General features: G+C 40.5%; 1 protein-coding gene across 1 annotated transcript; it reads right to left on the bottom strand.

Annotated features, from left to right (window-relative positions):
• Positions 1-7,677: 7,677 nt before the first annotated feature.
• Positions 7,678-17,828, bottom strand: LOC141789888 (uncharacterized). The gene is made up of 2 exons (XM_074669403.1): positions 17,658-17,828; positions 7,678-10,077 (listed from the first exon to the last, which is right to left on the bottom strand). Exons 1-2 carry the CDS (start codon positions 17,785-17,787, stop codon positions 8,096-8,098), a joined length of 2,112 nt encoding a protein of 703 aa, XP_074525504.1. The 5' UTR covers positions 17,788-17,828; the 3' UTR covers positions 7,678-8,095.
• Between the last annotated feature and the right edge of the window lie 921 nt (positions 17,829-18,749).

Raw genomic sequence — 18,749 nt, 5'->3', positions numbered from 1 at the left:
GGTCCTACACATTTTGGTGCCCCAGCGAGATTGGCATTTGGATGCCCCCCCCCAACAAACATCACTCAGACATCACCACAAGTTAAAGAACACAAACATGTTTTTTTATTTTCTGGCTCACATAACAAAGTCAGTTTTACTCCTTTAAGGAGGTAAGAGGAAAAAAAATAAAACGACAAAACAATCTTTAAACAAGATAATTGTGCATTGGATGTCTCATTCACATTTATAAAGGTCATATAGTGCAGTTTTGACAAAATTACTAACAAAGTCAGCCAGTCCTAGTGGCAGTAAACATTTTTGCATGCACAGAAAAGGTGCTATTCAATACTCTTTGTATCACATGAAAGTCAGTTTTACTCCTTTAAACAAGGATGATAAAATAAAATGTATAACGATAAAATAATAAAACAAACATTTGCTTTAACAACATGCACTGAAAATGTGCTGTGTTCCATAGACTTGTGTAGATGGGAGCTCACCAGATGTTTGGGCTGAAGGAGCTACACTGTGTGTGTCAGTGGAGGAGGTGCTGGATGTTGGGGATGTTGGAGCTGGAGGTGCAGCTGTAAACAAAGCACATCCATACTCTTACACCACTGCATTCAGTCCTTTGTCATTTTTATTGCATATAAACATTGAACAAATAAACTTGAATTGACCTAACTTAAAATAAGACCTAACTTTATTAGCAGCAGGGTGTAACTAACATTCAACAACAGCATAATAATAATAAGTGGAGGAGGTGCTGGATGTTGGGGATGTTGGAGCTGGAGGTGCAGCTGTAAACACAGCACATTCATACTCTTACACCACTGCATTGTCTTATGTGTACAGTAATGTTACTGCACATAAACAAAACAAATACAGTTGATTAAATTTGACTAAATCCTACATGTAATAGCAAGGTGTAACTGTAAACTACAACAACTTATCAATTACACCGAGACCTCAAATAATTGGCTTGAGTTACTTGCATGCTTCAGGGAGTGGTGTAGAAGTCCCTTCTCTTCCAGGAGTTGGGGGCTTAAAGAATTTGCTGAGTGTGTCTGTACAGACACAGGTACAGTTATTAGCCTAGCAAAAGCATATAGCTGCACAGGACAAACAATTTAAATAGATTTTTTAATTGATAGCTGTAGCCACATTATCACTGATATAATGGTGCAGCCTGCAACTAATTTTGAGACTCAAGGCAAATTAGGCAAGCATGATGACAAGGGTTTGGGTTTGTAACTCTGCAATGCAGGTGTATAGTAGTAACCTAGTTTTTGGTAATAAAACTACTAAGCCCAAACGTGAGGGTTGAGCATTCATCTCAATCTGTATGAATCTATCAATAGCTCATCATAACATTCCATTATCCAGCTAGCTTTACCTTTAGCTTTATTACTTAGCGTTAGCGCCAATCAGCCTAAAATAACACAGAAACGCAAAACAGCGCTTTGTTGACACAGCTTACCTCTTAATTGGGCTTCCTCCTCCTCTTTTCTCCGTTTTCTGCCCTGCGCACCTGAGGGTTTGTGCCTTTTCATTTTTAAACTCTACCTGTCTGCCTGATATGGTATGCGCAGCGGCGGCGCCAACCATGTGGTTGTGTTTACATGACATCGACGCACACGTCCTGATCGGGCTGCGGTTGCCAGTTGTGCAGAGACATATCCCCCCCACTAAAGCAAGCAGCAGCATCGTGTCTCTGTTCAAGTGCATCAGCCAGGCCAGATGAAATATTGTAAATGAAAAGTGCACTTATTCTTGCTTATTTGTTCATTGTGTAGAAAAGGAGGGGGGCACCTGGGCGCCCACATTTTTTTTTTTTTTTTTTTTTATGAGGGCCACTGGCGGCGCCCTAAGCACACCTGGCGCCCCAGGCAGGAAACTGCTTCGCCTGTAGGATGGACCGGCCCTGGTGTGAGCCAGGCTTTATAGAGACGGGGCCCAGTAAGACCATGGTATATATACCATGGTCAGTGAGAATTCAATGTCAACTGGCGTGCCTTAAATTGGTCTAATGCACGCCAGTTGACAGTTAGCTCGGCAAGTTAAATCATCATTGTGCAACGCGTCACACACATTTCAACGCATGTGAGGGCAGCCTGCGCTCCTACTGGGCCCCGTCTCTATAAAGCCTGGCTCATACTACAGGATTCTCGCCCCGATTTAACCCAGATTCGGTCCTCCCGACAATCGGGGGAGAAATCTGGTCAGGGATTAGAATCGGGCCCGACGTTCAGCCATTATCTTCTAGTGTGAGCGGTTGAGGGATGAATCTTTAGCCCCACGATCGTCTCAAAGACTCGTCGGAGCCGCCCCGATGATTTTCAAACATGTTTGATATTAATCTGGATGATTACAACATTCATTCTCACTGAGGATGACAACAGACAATTAGAAAGAGCCACAGAGACCAAACAAGTGAAACTGAAAGGCTCCGGGTCAGCTGACTGCGCGCTCCACTGGCTCCCTCCAGCCAGTTCAATAATGCCTTTAAAAATAACACATGATCACACCATTTTCATACAGTAGCAAACTGTTTTATCAGTGATCGGTGTGAGATTATGCCATTATTGGCTGATACAGCAACAGTTTCACCTCTGTCCTTCTGCGTGCGCGTAATGGATGAAAGGCACCGCTGCAGACAGCTCCGCTTCTCTCTCCTCCTGTCCCACCAGTGCGCTAAAAACCTCAGATCAAACAACTGAGCACATGTGGTCCATCACGCATTATTTATTCATTATTTCTTTTAAAGTTTACAGTTTGTGGGACCATGGTATAAGCGGATTAAACAACGAGGAAGCGTGCATTAGACCGGCACGACGCGGAGTGGGAACACCACGACGCGCAGCGGAGTGGTGTTACTCCGCGGAGTTATGTTACTCCGCGGAGTAACATAACTGCGCGTCGATAGCTGCGCGTCGTGGTGTTCCCACTCCGCGTCGTGCCTTAGAACGGTCTAATGCGCTTCCGAGTTGTTTAATCCTTACTTAAGGTTAATGTTAAAATGTTAATTCACACATCCACCATTAACTAATGTGAGAGTACAATACGGCGTTGTAACGTTGTGTAAGTTCTTTTTTAGAGATTAAAGGATCTGTTAATTCACACGTCAACCATTATCTAATATAAGAGTACTAAAAGGCATTTAACGTCATGTAAGCTTCATCTTTGTGAAACAATATATGCATTATGCAACTGTTTACATGTTTACAGTTTGAAAACTTTATATTTAAATGTTTATTTTCATTGCATTCTTGAAATACAGTTTGCACTGGTTTGTTTGCACAAATTTGCCTTATTGCCTTATTAATCATTGTGTGTTTACAGTTTAATTTTTCCTATTTATCATTGTGTGTTTACAGTTTCACTGTTTTTTAATTCATCATTGTGTTTAAAGTTGGACTTCTTTATTTATCATTGCGTATTTACAAATTGACTTTTTTTTATACCTACTGTGTTTACAGTTTGACTTCTTTATTTATTATTGGGTTTCCAGCTTGTTTTAATTTATCATTGGTTTAAACTACAGTTCTTATGTTGACGGTTTGATAATTAAAGTTCCTTGTTTTAATTTAATCGTGTTATGTCTTGAATCATATGAGTATTATAATTTGTGTTTATAAACAGTATATATCCTGTGTATATCAATTAATTTATTATATATATCAGCCCATATATCGGATATTGGTCGATATATCAGACATCGGCCGATATATCCGATATCTGCTTTTTTTTGCCCCCAGTATCGGTATCGGCATTGGCCCCAAAGATCCCATATAGGTCGGGCTCTAGTCAGGTCCTCAACAGTCACAGACACGACTGACAGTAGTAACAGCTGCCATACAGGAGCCTAAATGACAATCTTCAGAATCTGTGTATGTGTGACAGGGTCGGTTTTTTACATTTTTATTGCATGTGGTGTTTTATGGAGTGATGGAGTGTGTGGGTAGGTAATGACTTTTCTGACTGGCCCTGAAGTAACCCCCCTGTGGGCCTTTACGGTTTCCTGTGAAGAGAAGGAGGCTGATGTTGGGGAGTCACCGTGGAGTTGCCAAGGGGACCTTTGCTGTGAGGCACTGGCATTGGCTTTGAGGGGAAGCAACGTTGGATGCACCCCTCTCTGAGTTAAGTACCCTCACTGGACCTTTTTATACTGAACCTTGGACATGGTTTTAATTGGGTGAAGGAACTTTTTAAACACTAAACACCAGTTTTATTCTTTTCTCTCTGTGGGTTTTAAGTGTTTTAAGGGGTCTTAAGGTCCTTTAGGGAGCTATTCTTTTATGCTGGTTAGTTTTTAGGATTTTACTCACTTCTTCTTACACTTCTTTCTAGACCTGCAACCTATCACAGAGCCATAGTGTTTGTGTTTTTTGTCAAATGTTTTCATTAGATTTTCTGTTATTGATGTGTGTACAGGAAAGAAAAAGACATTTTAGGAACACAAAGCAGAACAATTTTGGAACAAAAACATTATATTCATTCACACTTATTCACACTACAAGAACTAAGAGACAAGACAACACACTCAATCGACATGGGGTATCTACAAGTGGACAAGTGGTATCGCAGAAATGAAGGGGAAGGGAAAGACAAGAGTAAAAGAAAGAAAAAGAGGAAAGGAGAAATATGCATTTAAGTATGTAGTAATATTCAAATAATGAAAATAAATAAATAAGAAATAAATAAGTAAACAAAATCAGCAAGTCAGTAGTTCATAGGTTTTCAGCCTCAATGACAGGGTATCTATATGAAGTAAAAAGGGTTGCCAGATTTCATGGGAGGTCTTAACAGAACCTTTCAGGGAGAATCTGATTTTCTCAAGCCTCATGCAATGTAAAATTTCTTGAATACATCTTTTATGTGTAGGTGGGTATAAATGAGTCCATTTAAGAAGAATGAGCCTACTTGCTAGCAAGGTAGAAAAGTCAAAAATACGATATGAAAATTTTGACCAGCCAGAGGATGGAAGCAGTCCAAAAAGAGCAATAAGAGGGTCGGCGTTCACAGTGCAGCCAAGGACTTTCCCTAACGTATTAAAAATGGTGCCCCAAAAATCAGTCAGTTTAGTGCATGACCAAAACATATGCATGTGGTCAGCTGGAGACAGTTTACACCTGTTACAGGAGTCGTCTTTATCTGGATAGATCATGGCTAGTCTCACATTAGTGAAGTGTCTCCTGGGTAAAATCTTACATTGTAGAAGTTGGTGTCTGGCGCATATAGAAGAAGTATGAGCAAGGTTAAGTATGCGGTTCCCCTGTTCGTCTGAGATTGTGATACTGGGGTCCTGGTCCCAAATAGCCCGGAGGGAGTGGAGGGAGGTGGGGTTTATTCTGAATATTGAGTTTTACAAGACTGAGGTCTGGGATTTATTGTTTATTTTGGTCAAAAGAAGGGAATCCATCAAGGTCTCTGGGGGGAATTGATTTTTCACAAATGACGGATCTGAAAAAAACGGGATAAGTGAGATCTTTTTCTGATAGTTCTGCAAATGAAGGGAAAACACCCACGATATAAAAGTCATCAAGAATTTGCAGACCTTTATATGACCAGGATTCAAAAGCTAAGTTGGAGCAGGATGGGAGAAATAAAAGGTTTTGATAAACTGGAGCAAGTTTCAATGAGGAATGTAGGCCAAATTGTTTCCTTAATTGACTCCAAATTTTCAAGGTCTCAGAAACAATGACATTCTGTGCTATTTGCTCGATTGGTGAAGGTAACTGTGAACAAATCACTGACCATAACGCAACGGGTGAGGAGGCTAGTTCCATGCAGGCCCATAGAGGGTGATTATTAGGAGCCATCTTAACATTCCAATAAAGGATTTGCTGATATTGCTAGCCCAGGAGTATCGGCAAAAATCAGGTGAGGCCAGACCCCAGAGAGGTTTAGGAAGTTGGAGAGTTGGTCTTTATTCTAGCTTATTTATTGCACCTTAAAAAAAGGAATTAATCAGCTGGCCAAGTGAAGACAAAAAGATTTGCGGATGAGCACTGGAACATGTTGAAAGATATAAAGAAAGCAGGGAAGTACCATCATTTGGATCAGGTTGATACGACCTGGTAAAGATAAAGGGATAGTGGACCACCTTGTCGGATCTGATCTGCAGCGCTTAAGTAAAAGGTTGAAAGTTTTTTGCAAAAATTCGGAGAATGGTTTTGTTACAAGAACACCAAGATATTTTAACCCTTGGGTTGCTTTCCCAAAAGGACAGAGGGTGAGAGGGAGGTTCTCTGCAGTGGAGTTAATTGGAAGGTACTCGCTTTAATGTAGGTTAATTTTACAGCCAGATAATTTCATAAATTGTTCTAGAATATCCAAGATATCATTTATCAAGGAAATGTGCCAGCTACACTCAGTAAAACTGTGCATGTGTGTGCTAGTCACTTCACGGCCGACTGCTTTTATAACTTTGGACAGTACAACAAAGGGCTAGCGAATAGACTGGTCCTGAATCCAGGCGCATTACCAACCATCCACCAACAAACCTTGGACCCTGGGAATGTGAGTATTTTAAATGCTGTGTGCTGTGGAGCAGATGTAAGCGCTTTTCCTCAGTGTCCCCCCGTCTCTGTGTTAGCTTCAGGATACGCTCTAGCTGCGGTTAGCCTGTTGTCTTAGCCTGTAATGTTATACTAAACAAGCTTTGCTGTTTTCTAAACATTGTGCACTCGGAGCTTGTGGCGCCGCTCTCAGTGACATGGAAGGGGCGGTATCAGCGGTGGCTCATTTACATATGAAGTTCACGCCCACCAAATCAGACCGTTCTGAACAGAGGGGCCATAAAAGCCTGGAAACAATGCTGCTGTGCTTGATTTATTAGCTTTTGGGACCAGCAGTTACGAATCAGCTCCAAGTAAAACATTTTGCCAGCTTTGTGAGTTGGAGGAGAAGGGACCCCTAGTTCTGAAGAAGTTGTACAGGGCAATCTGGAGCACCTGGGCACGTTGGATTCAGGGCATAAAAGCCTCAGGGTGGCCTGTTTTTATTTTATTTTTCTAAAGTTCTTTGCCCTGCCTTCTGTCCCCCTCCCTCTACAGTTATTTCAATAACAGGCCAAACTTCAATGAAAAAAAAAAAGTTTTTCTGATGAAAACCAACCCCCTGAAACCTTTGCAGCTTTTTTTGTTGTCCTCCTTTCGCTGTCTCTCTCAACAGCTATTTTTACATTGTAATGTGAAATGAAGGACTCTTCTCTAATGTAAGATAGGACTCTAAAAACCTAACCACATCTGCAAAAGAACACCAAACTGCTTTATAAATGAAGACATTCATATGTTTCACGTTTACAGACACAAATTTATTTCAATATACTTTTCACATTCTTTCAATAACGCATACTTTGTAACTCTGAACCCAATGAGAGTCTGCTTCATTTTAAACAGCTGAGGAGGTCTCCCCCCAAACTGTGGCTTGACTTGTGAAACTTCAGCTTAAGGGGATAACAAATTCTGCCGGACAATATATTGTCCCATGATAATTGAGGATTAACGACAATATAGAAAATATTATTTTGAGACGATATGAACCACGAATATAAAAATGATATATCACAATAATGCAATATACCCTTTCAAATGCAACAAAATTTCATTTCCTATGAGTATTTTTTCTATTGTAATTGGAATATCAATAACTTTCAAATATCCTAGAAAACTACAAAAAAAAACAATACAAATAAAATGGGCTATCAGTCAAAAATGCCCTTGAATAAAAACCTGTTATAAGGCAGCATTTCTTTTGTGATTTAGCAAACAACACTTTCTGCATCCATGTAAATTCTCATTACCTAGCTCAGTTATTCTCGACAGTTCAGAGTTAATGAAGATGTTACTCCTCTCATCCATGAGGCTTTATCATCCCAAACTATAAACAGTCCAGTTGTCTCAATTTTAAGCATTCAGAATACTCTTTCTGTGAGCACACACCATTTTTTGCTGTTCCATTTGTATTTACTTTGTTGATCTAATGCCTCAGTGAGTGTTGACTGTAAGGACGAAGGCTCTGCATCTGCACGCACAGTTTCTTTCCCAGCTGGGAAAACTGGGTTGGATTGTTGTGTTATAGGTGGGCATGCGTGTTTGTTGTGTTGCCTTTATTTGTTTCTGCTCACTGGCTTAGTGCCCTTTGGTTTTGAACAATCATGTGCTGCCAATCTATCTTTGTAGTTAAATCCTTTCCCACACTCAGAACAGCTGAAAGGTTTTTCTTTGGTGTGTACCAACATATGTCTTGACAGCTTTCCTTTTTGATTAAAAGTTTTCCAACATGCAGAGCAACTAAAAGGTTTTTCTTGAGTGTGGACAAGCATATGTGTAGTCAGACTGTATTTACGTCTAAATCCTTTTCCACATTCAGAGCAGCTAAAAGGGTTTTCTTTGGTGTGGATAAACATATGTGCAGTCAAACTTTCTTTGTGGTTAAATCCTTTTCCACACTCAGAGCAGCTAAAAGGTTTTTCTTTTGAGTGAACTACCATATGTTTTGTCAGATTTATTTTTTTGTTAAACTCTTTTCCACAGTGAGAGCAGCTCAAAGGTTTTTCCAGAGTGTTAACAAACATTTGTGCAGTAAGACTTTGTTTGTGGTTAAATCCTTTGTCACACTCACAGCAGCTGGAAGGTTTTTCTCCAGCGGGGATAAGCAGATGTGAAGTCAGAGTTCCTTTGTCGCTAAATGCATTCCCACATTTAAAGCAACTGTAAGTTTCTCTTTTGCTGTGGACAAACAAATGTGAGGTCAGACGTCCTTTACTTTTGAATCCTTTTCCACATTCAGGGCAGCTGAAAGGTTTTTCTTCAGTGTGGACAAGCATATGTCTTGTCAGATTTTCTTTGAGGCTAAATCTTTTCCCACATTCAGAGCAGCTTAAAGGTTTTACTTGAGTGTGGACAAGCATGTGCACAGTCAGAATGTTTTTACGTCTAAATCCCTTTCCACATTCAGAGCAGGTAAAAGGTTTTTCTTTAGTGTGACCAAACATGTGTGAAGTCAGACTTACTTTGTGATTAAATCCTTTTCCACACTCAGAGCAGCTAAAAGGTTTTTCCTTTGAGTGAACAACCATATGTGAAGTCAGATTTCCTTTGAAGTTAAATCCTTTCCCACATTCAGAGCAGCTGAAAGGTTTTTCTTTCGAGTGGACAAGCATGTGTCTTGTCAGATTTTCTTTAAGGCTGAATCCTTTTCCACAGGTAGAGCAGCTAAAAGGTTTTTCTTTTGAGTGAACAGCCATATGTCTGATCAGCTTATCTTTTCTGTGAAATCCTCTTTCACATTCAGAGCAGCTGAAGGGTTTATCTTTAGTGTGGCTAAACTTATGTGCAGTCAGACTTACTCTGTGGTTAAATCTTTCTCCACACTCAGAGCACCTGAAAGGTTTTTCTTGAGTGTGGATAAGCATATGTGCAGTCAGACTTTCTTTTCTGCTAAATCCTTTTCCACAGGTAGAGCAGCAGAATGGTTTTTCCTGAGTGTGGACAAACATATGTCTGCCTAAATCCTTCCTATAAGTGAATCTTTTTCCACATTCAGAGCAGCTGAAAGGTCTCTTTTCTGTCAGAGAAACCACATGATTGGTTTTACCAGGCGTAGGACTGTTGTATGACTTTACAGTCTCTGCTCCTTTGTCTGTGGCAGATTTTAATGTTTTAAGCCAGTCTCTGGTCTCCTTCCAGTCATCTACTTCATTTTCACACCCTGGTCCAGTATCTGATGAGACTTCAGTCTTAACTTCATTCTTTATTTTTTTTTCTGGATCTGAGCTCCTTGCTGGTTCTGGTCTTCCACAGTCCTTTCCACCAGCTTCTGTTTCCATGTGGTCAGTGAGTCTCTGATGAAGCAGTGAAGACTCAGGTTCCTCTTCATCATTTTCACTCTTCATATGGACTGAAGGAAACAGGACCTTAGTATCAGCCTCCTCCAGTCCTTTAAGCAGCGCTCTCCCTTGACAGATCCACACTTCCTCCTGTTCCTCTTTAATGAGTGGGGACTCATTATCCTCCCGGTCTGGACAGGGGCTCCTCTCCTGCTGCTCAGGGGGAAGTTCCTCTTTCTTCACCATTAGTAGCTGAACATCTGCAGGACACAGTGAACAGATACTGATGAGATATTAGATCATCTTCCTGTCAGACTCCTATATCCATCTATTGTTTTCAACTTCAGTACACTGTAGTTTAGCCTAAACTGTGTGTGTTGAGACACTAATTAGCACACTTTTAACATGAGTACTCTAAAAATTCCAGCTGTGTTATTTAAGCTCTTTCATGGATGCAACACTTTAGCGTCTCCTTTAGGTTTCTATCATTGTTAACGTTAAAAAACTACTTGTCACTTATTTGAACTCTGTCAACACACCACACAGCTCTCTGACTCTCTGGCTGCGTGTGCTCTAGAGTAGTGTTTCCCAAACTTTTTTTCAGGTGACCCACATTTTTGGGGAAACAAGCCATGGTGACCTAATCCAAAATATGTCATCCGTGAATTAATTGACAGGATAAAAAAAGGGTTCTTTAATCATGTTTCTGCATCATCTTACATCTTTTCTACCAGCTTACAGGCCTAACATATTTGACAAATGCATCATAGCTTTGTTAGGCTTCCACTCTGAAAATACTTGCATTTTTACTATATGGGTTAGCCTGCTTGCTTTTCAGAATTGTATCCCAGTCATGTGATATTCAGGACAAGAAATCAAGTTGCAATGTTCATCCAGAACAAAGGTAACAGCATCTGTCCATGCCTCTTTTTCAGTGTCACGTCTAGTGTTGTCACGATACCAAAATTATGGTTCGATACGATACCTGCCTAAAAAATGTTGATACCGATACTTAATCGATACCATGGAGAAACCTAAAACATCAGAAAATAAACAAGCAGCTTGAAGGGAAGGCTGCCCCAAGTGAGTTTTCTGACATCTGTTTGTGCGTCTGTGGGGCTAAGGGAGATTTTTAAATTGTGCTAATATTACACACACACACACACACACACACACAAAGTTTAATAGATTACATGCAGAATCAATTCCTGGAGGGAACCTGAACTCTTTATAATTCTCAAAAATAATTCAACTAAATAGAGAACCAGAAAATAGTAATTGTTGTAAAGTAATGAGCAGGCAAAATAACCCTGCCAGACTTAACCGGCCATCTATTGTTTTCATGTTCCGCATACTGTGTGTGTTTAGACACTGAAAAGCACCCTTTTAACTAGGGGTGCACGATAACTATCCGACTGATAGTTATCGAGCCGATAACGGGAAATAATTACGTCATTCCTATCGGTACGATATTATGGCGGCTAGCCCCAATAACGTGTATCTTTGTCAGTGCGGCGGTGCCCCGCTCCCACTGTAAGACATGAACGGCCTGCAGTGGGTGATAAACGGCCTGCAGTGGGTGATACGTTCAAGAGGCGTTGGTGAAAAAAAATTACAAATTTAAGAGTCCCCTTATGTCGGAAAAGACTCATTAACTTGGTCATATTGTTGTAGTTGCAGATTTGAATTGTTATCCAGTATTTTTTCACAGGTTACACATAAAAAATGCAAATATAAATTTAAAAGGCCGAAAGAAGGACTAGCAAACGTGGGAACCGTGATTTTCCGTCACACCCTAAATGCATCACAACACAGCACAGCATGTTGACGCTTCAAAACAGAAAACATGGAGTCGACTGTGTCGGACTTCTTTAAAGTTTCTGAAGAAGACAGTTATTCCAGGAAAGTTCCATGAGGAGGAAAAGGGAGCAGCTTCAATACTTTAAACCTAATCAGTCACCTGAAACGAAACCATCACTTCAACAGTTTTGAAAGCACAAGGACACCCAGGATGCTAAAGACGCTAATAACATAAAGCCGACCGCGACGAAACCACTGGGACTTACACACTTTTGAACAATCCAAGAAATTAGCCGGACATGACCCACAGGCTAAGGTAATTTAATTTTTAATTTGTTTTGAATACAGTGTCAGGTCAGAACATGTGCCATCTTTATAGGCACGAACAAAACACTGAATGAAAATCATCATCTCCAGCTTACACACTCTCACAGAGTGAGATCTTACACACACCTCTGCCCCTCCCTCCTGCTGCTCTCTGACCCGCTCATGGCCGTCATGATGCCTTCATACTGATGGTCAAAACCACAAACATCTGCACTGAACACAGAATTAACAGCAGAGCTGTTACAGTATGAACGCCAGAGTCCGTATGTGTAGGTGAGGGAGGTGCCTTGTTATGATAAAATGACATGTTTTTTAAAGGTAGAATACTATAGTATAGTATAGTATAGTATAGTATAGTATAGTATAGTATAGTATAGTATAGTATAATATAGTATAGTATAGTATAATATAGTATAGTATAGTTTATGGTATAAAGGTGTTTCCATTGCATATTTCGTGATAAACTTCTCTGAAAAATCACCTCATGAGCATAAAAACTTTTTATCCAAATTTGAGAGGTTTTGCGAAATTTCGGTGTCTCTATTATTAATTTCTTACGACATTTAAGTTGCAGAAAAAAATAAGTGAGCCTTATTTACTGTAGTGAAAAGATATTCATTTGAATCAAACCAGAAGCCAGAGTCCTTTAAGGTAGATAGATAGCTAGATAGCTAGATAGCTAGATAGATAGATAGATAGATAGATAGCTAGATAGCTAGATAGATAGATAGATAGATAGATAGATAGATAGATAGATAGATAGAGGTGCAACGGATCATCATTGATCCGTGATCCTTTCGGATCGACGTAATTGTTTCGGCATCGAACGCCCCGCGACACACTGGCCATAAACACCGTGCCGTGCCTAAAGTGGGTCCTATCACAAGTTTAGGGCAGAAATTACCCCTACAGCAGTGTTTTTGTGCAGCAGAAGCCCAGAGCGCACACACCAAACACCCCCTCCCTGCTCCTCTGCCAGTTTCCTCTGCACTCAGACGGGGCCATATATTACTTGACCAAAAACACAAATAAACGAACTCCCACCGAAAAAATTTGATATCGGTCTGCATTCACGCTTTATTTAGAGAATTTTCAGCGCATTGCTTTCACACAAAAACACCGCTAAATAAGGCTCTAGTTCTCATCGTGTCGTAAAACGGCGCTACCTCCGCTGCAGAGCCACAGCTGGCTACGAGGCGCTCGCCGCTTAGTGTATCAGTCCACACATGCCAGATATAAACAAACACAGGTGGTCTGCCAGGACGAATCATGCAATAACAACGTGAAGATGAGTGATTATGAGAGCGAGGACGACCTTCACTTTGCATTCCATTCCCATATTGTTTATATCTGTTTGTTTATTTCTGGCGTGTCTTTTTGAAAAAAAATCTGAAATTATAAGCTCAGGTTCTTTCACTCTCCTAATTGTTTCAAGGAAGATGTCTTCTAATGTTTACCTTTGAGTTTTATTTTATTAATGGTCTTTCAACCAATATTAAAAGGAGATATGCCCTTTAATGTTGCTGTTGCACTTTAAGTTGATTTTTGGTTCATTGTTAAATTTCAAAGGAAGGAGATATGCTTATATATTGCACTTTAAATTGTTTTTCATTAATAACTATTAGGGATGCACGATATTAGATTTTTGCCGATATCCGATATGCTAATATATCGAAACCCCTTTTGGCCGATACCGATACCGATACCGATAATCACAAGTTTGTTTGTTTTTTTCACTGTAAAGAAAGCTAAGTCTTTCCTGTACTGGAATTTATATGTTACTCTAATTGTGACGGTCTTATTTGTTTAAGAAACACACATAAAACAAATCAAAAAACATTTGATTTTACCATAAATAAGAAATGTATTATTTTTTCAAACTCAAGACTTTCAGTATTGAAATACAGAAAAATAATTTCTTTAGATCACATGAACTTTAAATGTACAATGCATTTTAAACATAACCAAGTTGCATTTGATTATTTTAGAGCTACTGTAACAACCTGGTGACAGACACAGAGCTCTGCAGTGAAAATAAATGAAGTGCTACATTTTATTTAAGGAGCTTATTTTTCAGATGGAAAATAATAATAATCCTAACTGAATAGCACCTTATCGACTGTGCATATTGGCAGAAATGTTCATATCTGCCGATACCCATAAACGTGTTTTTAAGCTTTTATCAGCCGGTACCGATAATATCGTGCATCCCTAATAACTATGTTATTAAGAAGATATGCATTGTGCACTACTTTTATATATTTGATTTAATAATTAAAGTGTTTAATAAACGGACAAAACTTGTTTATTTATTTTCATTTTTTTGCTTTTTGCTGATCCGAAAAATGATCCGATCCGTGACTCTTGATCCGAGGAACAATCCGATCCGTGAGTTTTGTGATCCGTTGCACCACTAATAGATAGACAGACAGGAACTAAATGAATCCCTTAGGAAGGTTACCCCAGGAAATTCAGATTCCAGCAGCAGTTGCGCCAAAGAATAGAACCAGCACACATAAAATGGGCGTGGTTAGTGGCCCCAGAGCATTTTCCACAATGGAGAAGAGAGCAGCCTATTTTACGGCAGAGAAGCAGCAAATAATACTGCAAAAGTATGAGGAGTACGACTGCGGCCGCGAGAAGCTGGAGGGATTTCTGAAAAAAAATCGCCGACTCTGTGAATGCGAATTTCCAAAATACTGATATTAGACCTATCTCATCATGTGACATCACGGGCAGTTAGGTCCTTATTCATTCATGTTGTCAGTCAGTGTGTGTGTGAGCAGCATCAAATTTGACTACATAATTACAAAGAGTCCACTTTCCTACAAATCCCAAGGAAAACGCTCATCATAGGCAGTTTGTATTGCAGATGCAATAGCAGTGGGAAAAAAATGACGTGGGAGCAAATAAAAAATAATATAAAAACATCCTTCAAAGTGGTCAGTATGAAAGATTCCATTAGCACTTATTTCTACTTTTCCCTGACAATGTCTCAGTTATGATGATCAGTAAGATATTGTTTGTTCACAGCCCATAAGAAAAAATGTTGGGCCAAAAAGACGGGGGGCGGTCCCACGCCGGAGGACTTCACTCTGGCTGAGCAAATTGGTGACTGTGCGGTCTTTCATGCCCGCCCAAGAGAACCGATTGGTCAGCGGGCGGTCTGTCACACCCCGTGAGCTCTTATCCTGGAACTCAACCTGTTCCGGACCAGGTTTGGCGTTCAGCACCAGTTACCGTGGCAACGTGTCTGGATAAAAAGAGATCCACATTCGTAGTACGGAAAACCCGAAACTTATCAAGGAAGTTATCTCTCTATGAGCTAATCCAGCTTCGTAGTACAGGCCTCTGCTCTTTATGCAGGTGAGGATGCTGAGCGGTGAGGCGCTTCATCATGTTTGTAGTGTTTCCTCTGTGTGTGTGTCGGCAGTAAGCTTGCAACTCTCTTTTATATGGCTGTATTTATATGGCCTAATAAGTCTATTAGGACTCTTCAGCTGGTTCAGAACGCTGCAGCTCGGGTACTGACTTGGACTAGGAGGAGAGAGCACATCTCTCCAGTGTTAGCGTCTCTACACTGGTTACCTATAAAATTTAGGATAGAGTTTAAAATTCTTCTTTTGACTTACAAAGCGCTTAATGGCATCGGGCCATCGTATCTTAAAGAGCTAATTGTTCAGTATAATCCGTCTAGGTCTTTGCGTTCTCAACATGCAGGTCTGCTCGTTGTACCTAGGGTCTTTAAAAGTAGTATGGGAGGCCGAGCCTTTAGTTATCAGGCTCCTCTTCTTTGGAATAACTTACCGGTTGAGGTCCGTGGGCAGACATGGTCTCAACCTTTTAGAGTAGACTTAAAACTTTCCTTTTTGATAAAGCTTACAGTTAGAGCTGGATCAGATCTGAACCAGCTCTTAGTTATGCTGCTATAGGTTTAGACTGCTGGGGGGAACTGACACACAGGGCTCCTGTTTCCCTCTTTTTCTGTCAGTCTAACCTCTAGTCTTACTGTCCTGTTATAGTTACTGACCATACACCTCTCTGGGAGGATCTGAGTTTGTCTTGTAGGTTCCTGGGGATCGGTGAAGTAGATGGCCTGCTGCTGTGTTCCTGTCAGACTCCAGTTGCTACAACTTTGGAATATTGCTGGGAATGGCCTGCTGCTTTCACCTTAACTGTCGCCACAGCGCCAACCTTCGGACAATGTCTGTGTCTGTATATAAATATATATATATAAAACCCTCTCTCTCTGCCCCCCCCCCAAAACACACACACACGCGCGTGGGGGGTGCTGAGTGTCCTCTTTTGATCTATTTAGAACGCGTGCACAGCGGCACTCTGTCTGGTGTTCCCTTCGCGCTTACACACAGCCAACTCTGCTCTGAAATCTGCATATAACAGATAATTATTTGGTATTGTCCTCACAAACACTGCTCGAAACAGAATATTCCATGTGTGCAATCTCTGTCAGTCACTATTTGAAGGTTTTGTCAGAAGATCCATCACAGATTGTTTTAATATTTATAATATCTTTGTGCTGAGGGCTCAGTTTGATTAAACTGTTTATTCAGTGTTCCACTGTGTGTTTTACAGTTAACTAATATTATACCTCAAAGTGGTTATAAGATGCCAGAAAATGGCTTCATGTGATCACACACACGCACCAAAGCCTAAATACACTGCAACCAAATCAAGACCAGCAATCACGGATCAATGATGATCTGTTGCACCAGTAGTGTTGAACCACAGAAACCACCAACACTTGGCAAAACCATGTGAGAAAGTTGAATTAAGAAACTATTTAAAGAGGCTATTAGGAGGATCTGTTTTTATTATTGGACTGCCTCGCCACTTTCTGGCCCGTAGTCTCAACGCTCACTGGCGTAAATTATTTTTGGAGAGGTTTGGAGAAATGGAGATTTTTGTTTGTTCAACACAACTTTGTATAGTATACAACGCGGCAAGGTAAGTTTTTCATCAGTACAGTTAGCATTAGGGTCTGATACGTGACATCAAGTAAACACTGTTGGTTTGTATGTAGTTTAGTAGCTGTCTATAATTAGCGCAGCGAGCAGCCCGGAGCTCTAAAACATATCTGCAATGTGTAACATTAGTGAGATCTGGTTATGTCCTGCCAGTCATCTACCAATCAGAGCTAACGTAACCTCACTCTTCATTTTATTGATAGACTCTCAAGTTTGAACAGACCACTGCAGAATAACTGCTGCATCTGGGTTGGAATCAACATGATCACAGTTTAGCTCCTGTGTTAGCCTTTAGCTCATGTTTTAGCCTTTTACTCGTGTGTTAGCATTTAGCCTGTGCTCTATCTCCTGTTTATTTTTTTTCTACTCTTCTATCCTTTTTCTGTCTGACAGTTCGGCTCATGTGTCTACCATCACTACAGAATTAATCACACAAATTGTTTTAAAGTTGAAAAAGAAACGGAAGAACAATAGGAGCACGTGGCTTCGCCACGTGTTGCAGCCCCGAGCCCCTAATACTGTCCTAAACATTTTACCAAAGGTTTGTAGCTTAAGTTCGTGGCCGACGCAAAGAGACGGATGTGGTTTCTGCATGGATCAAATCGTATGAGCTCAGAGCTCACGCCATTCAACCTTAGCTACGGGTTTGATTGCCCGAAACATAATCACACAACTTTTCAGAAACTAACCTGCTCTGTGCAGCTTTATCTCAGGGATTAAAATCATACCTAGCAGTTCTCTTTGGCGCTGGAGTTCCTCTTCGTATTCAGATACTGTTCTCCGTTCTCCCGTGTCTCTGATGGCCGCAGTGAGCAGCTGTCGCTCGAATAAATCTTTGAGATCCTGAAATCCGGACATCTCCTCACATCAAATAATCAGAGAAGAGAAAGACAACCATAGACTGAATAAAACATGGACGAAGGGTCGCTGACGTCACCCGTCCGTTCTGAGACGCGATTTTGAAGCCAATCCATGGTTGCGGGCATCATGGAAATGCAGCCTTTCCGGTGGAGCCAGGCTCTGGTTCAGAGGCGGAGTCTGGGCGGGCTGAACTGTGGTTGGGCGATGAAACCGCGCCCATTTAGTCCGACGCTACAGCTGAGCTACGCTAAATGCTACTTAGCGGAGCTAACGTAAGCTAACTGGCTACTGACCGGCAATCCCCTTCGTCTCCGAACCTCCGCACCCTTCGATCGCACTTTTTGAGGCAAGTTGAGCCAAAACTTAGGAAAAAGTTGTGAGAAACTGTCATCATGTATGTCAATATACAATTTTAATAATTAAACCTGCAAGTTATTTCTTAATGTACAAGTATAGTAAATGGTGACAGTTATTAGATGTTATCCTAACCATATACGTATCCTGACTATACTCCTACCTTGGGAAATGACTACATTACTATTTTAAAGTATTTTTCAGTGTCTACATTACTTATCAAATGGTTAATATGAAAAAAAAAAAATCAAATTTTCATAATCACATTGATATGTGTTTGATTTGAGTGCCACTGGATGATAATTACATAAAGTTTAAGATACTGGTTTTGTAATTATGCGGTGCTTGTGCGTGCTCTTTTTTAAAGTGAATTGGGGGAGCATAATATATAAAAAGATGAAAGTTACTTAAATCACTTGGACATGACAGTTAAGAAAATCTCTTTCTTAACATATGTATTTTTACTTTCTCTTATACACCTAAGGAACAAGCCATGGCTGCCTGCCCTCCAAACACCATCCCTGTGGATTTTGAACCACCTGTGGCACCTGCAGCAACCTGGGATGAAAGATGACCTCCAGCAGCTCCGTGTCCAGCACCCGGAC

The sequence above is a fragment of the Halichoeres trimaculatus genome, unplaced genomic scaffold (assembly GCF_033239565.1).
Source record: "Halichoeres trimaculatus isolate MK-OKI-2021-1 unplaced genomic scaffold, fHalTri1.1 fHalTri1_scaffold_5, whole genome shotgun sequence".
NCBI classification, from domain to species: Eukaryota; Metazoa; Chordata; class Actinopteri; order Labriformes; family Labridae; genus Halichoeres; species Halichoeres trimaculatus.
The sequence above is the reverse complement of the archived record's forward strand: the minus strand, read 5'-3'. Positions and strand labels throughout refer to the sequence as shown.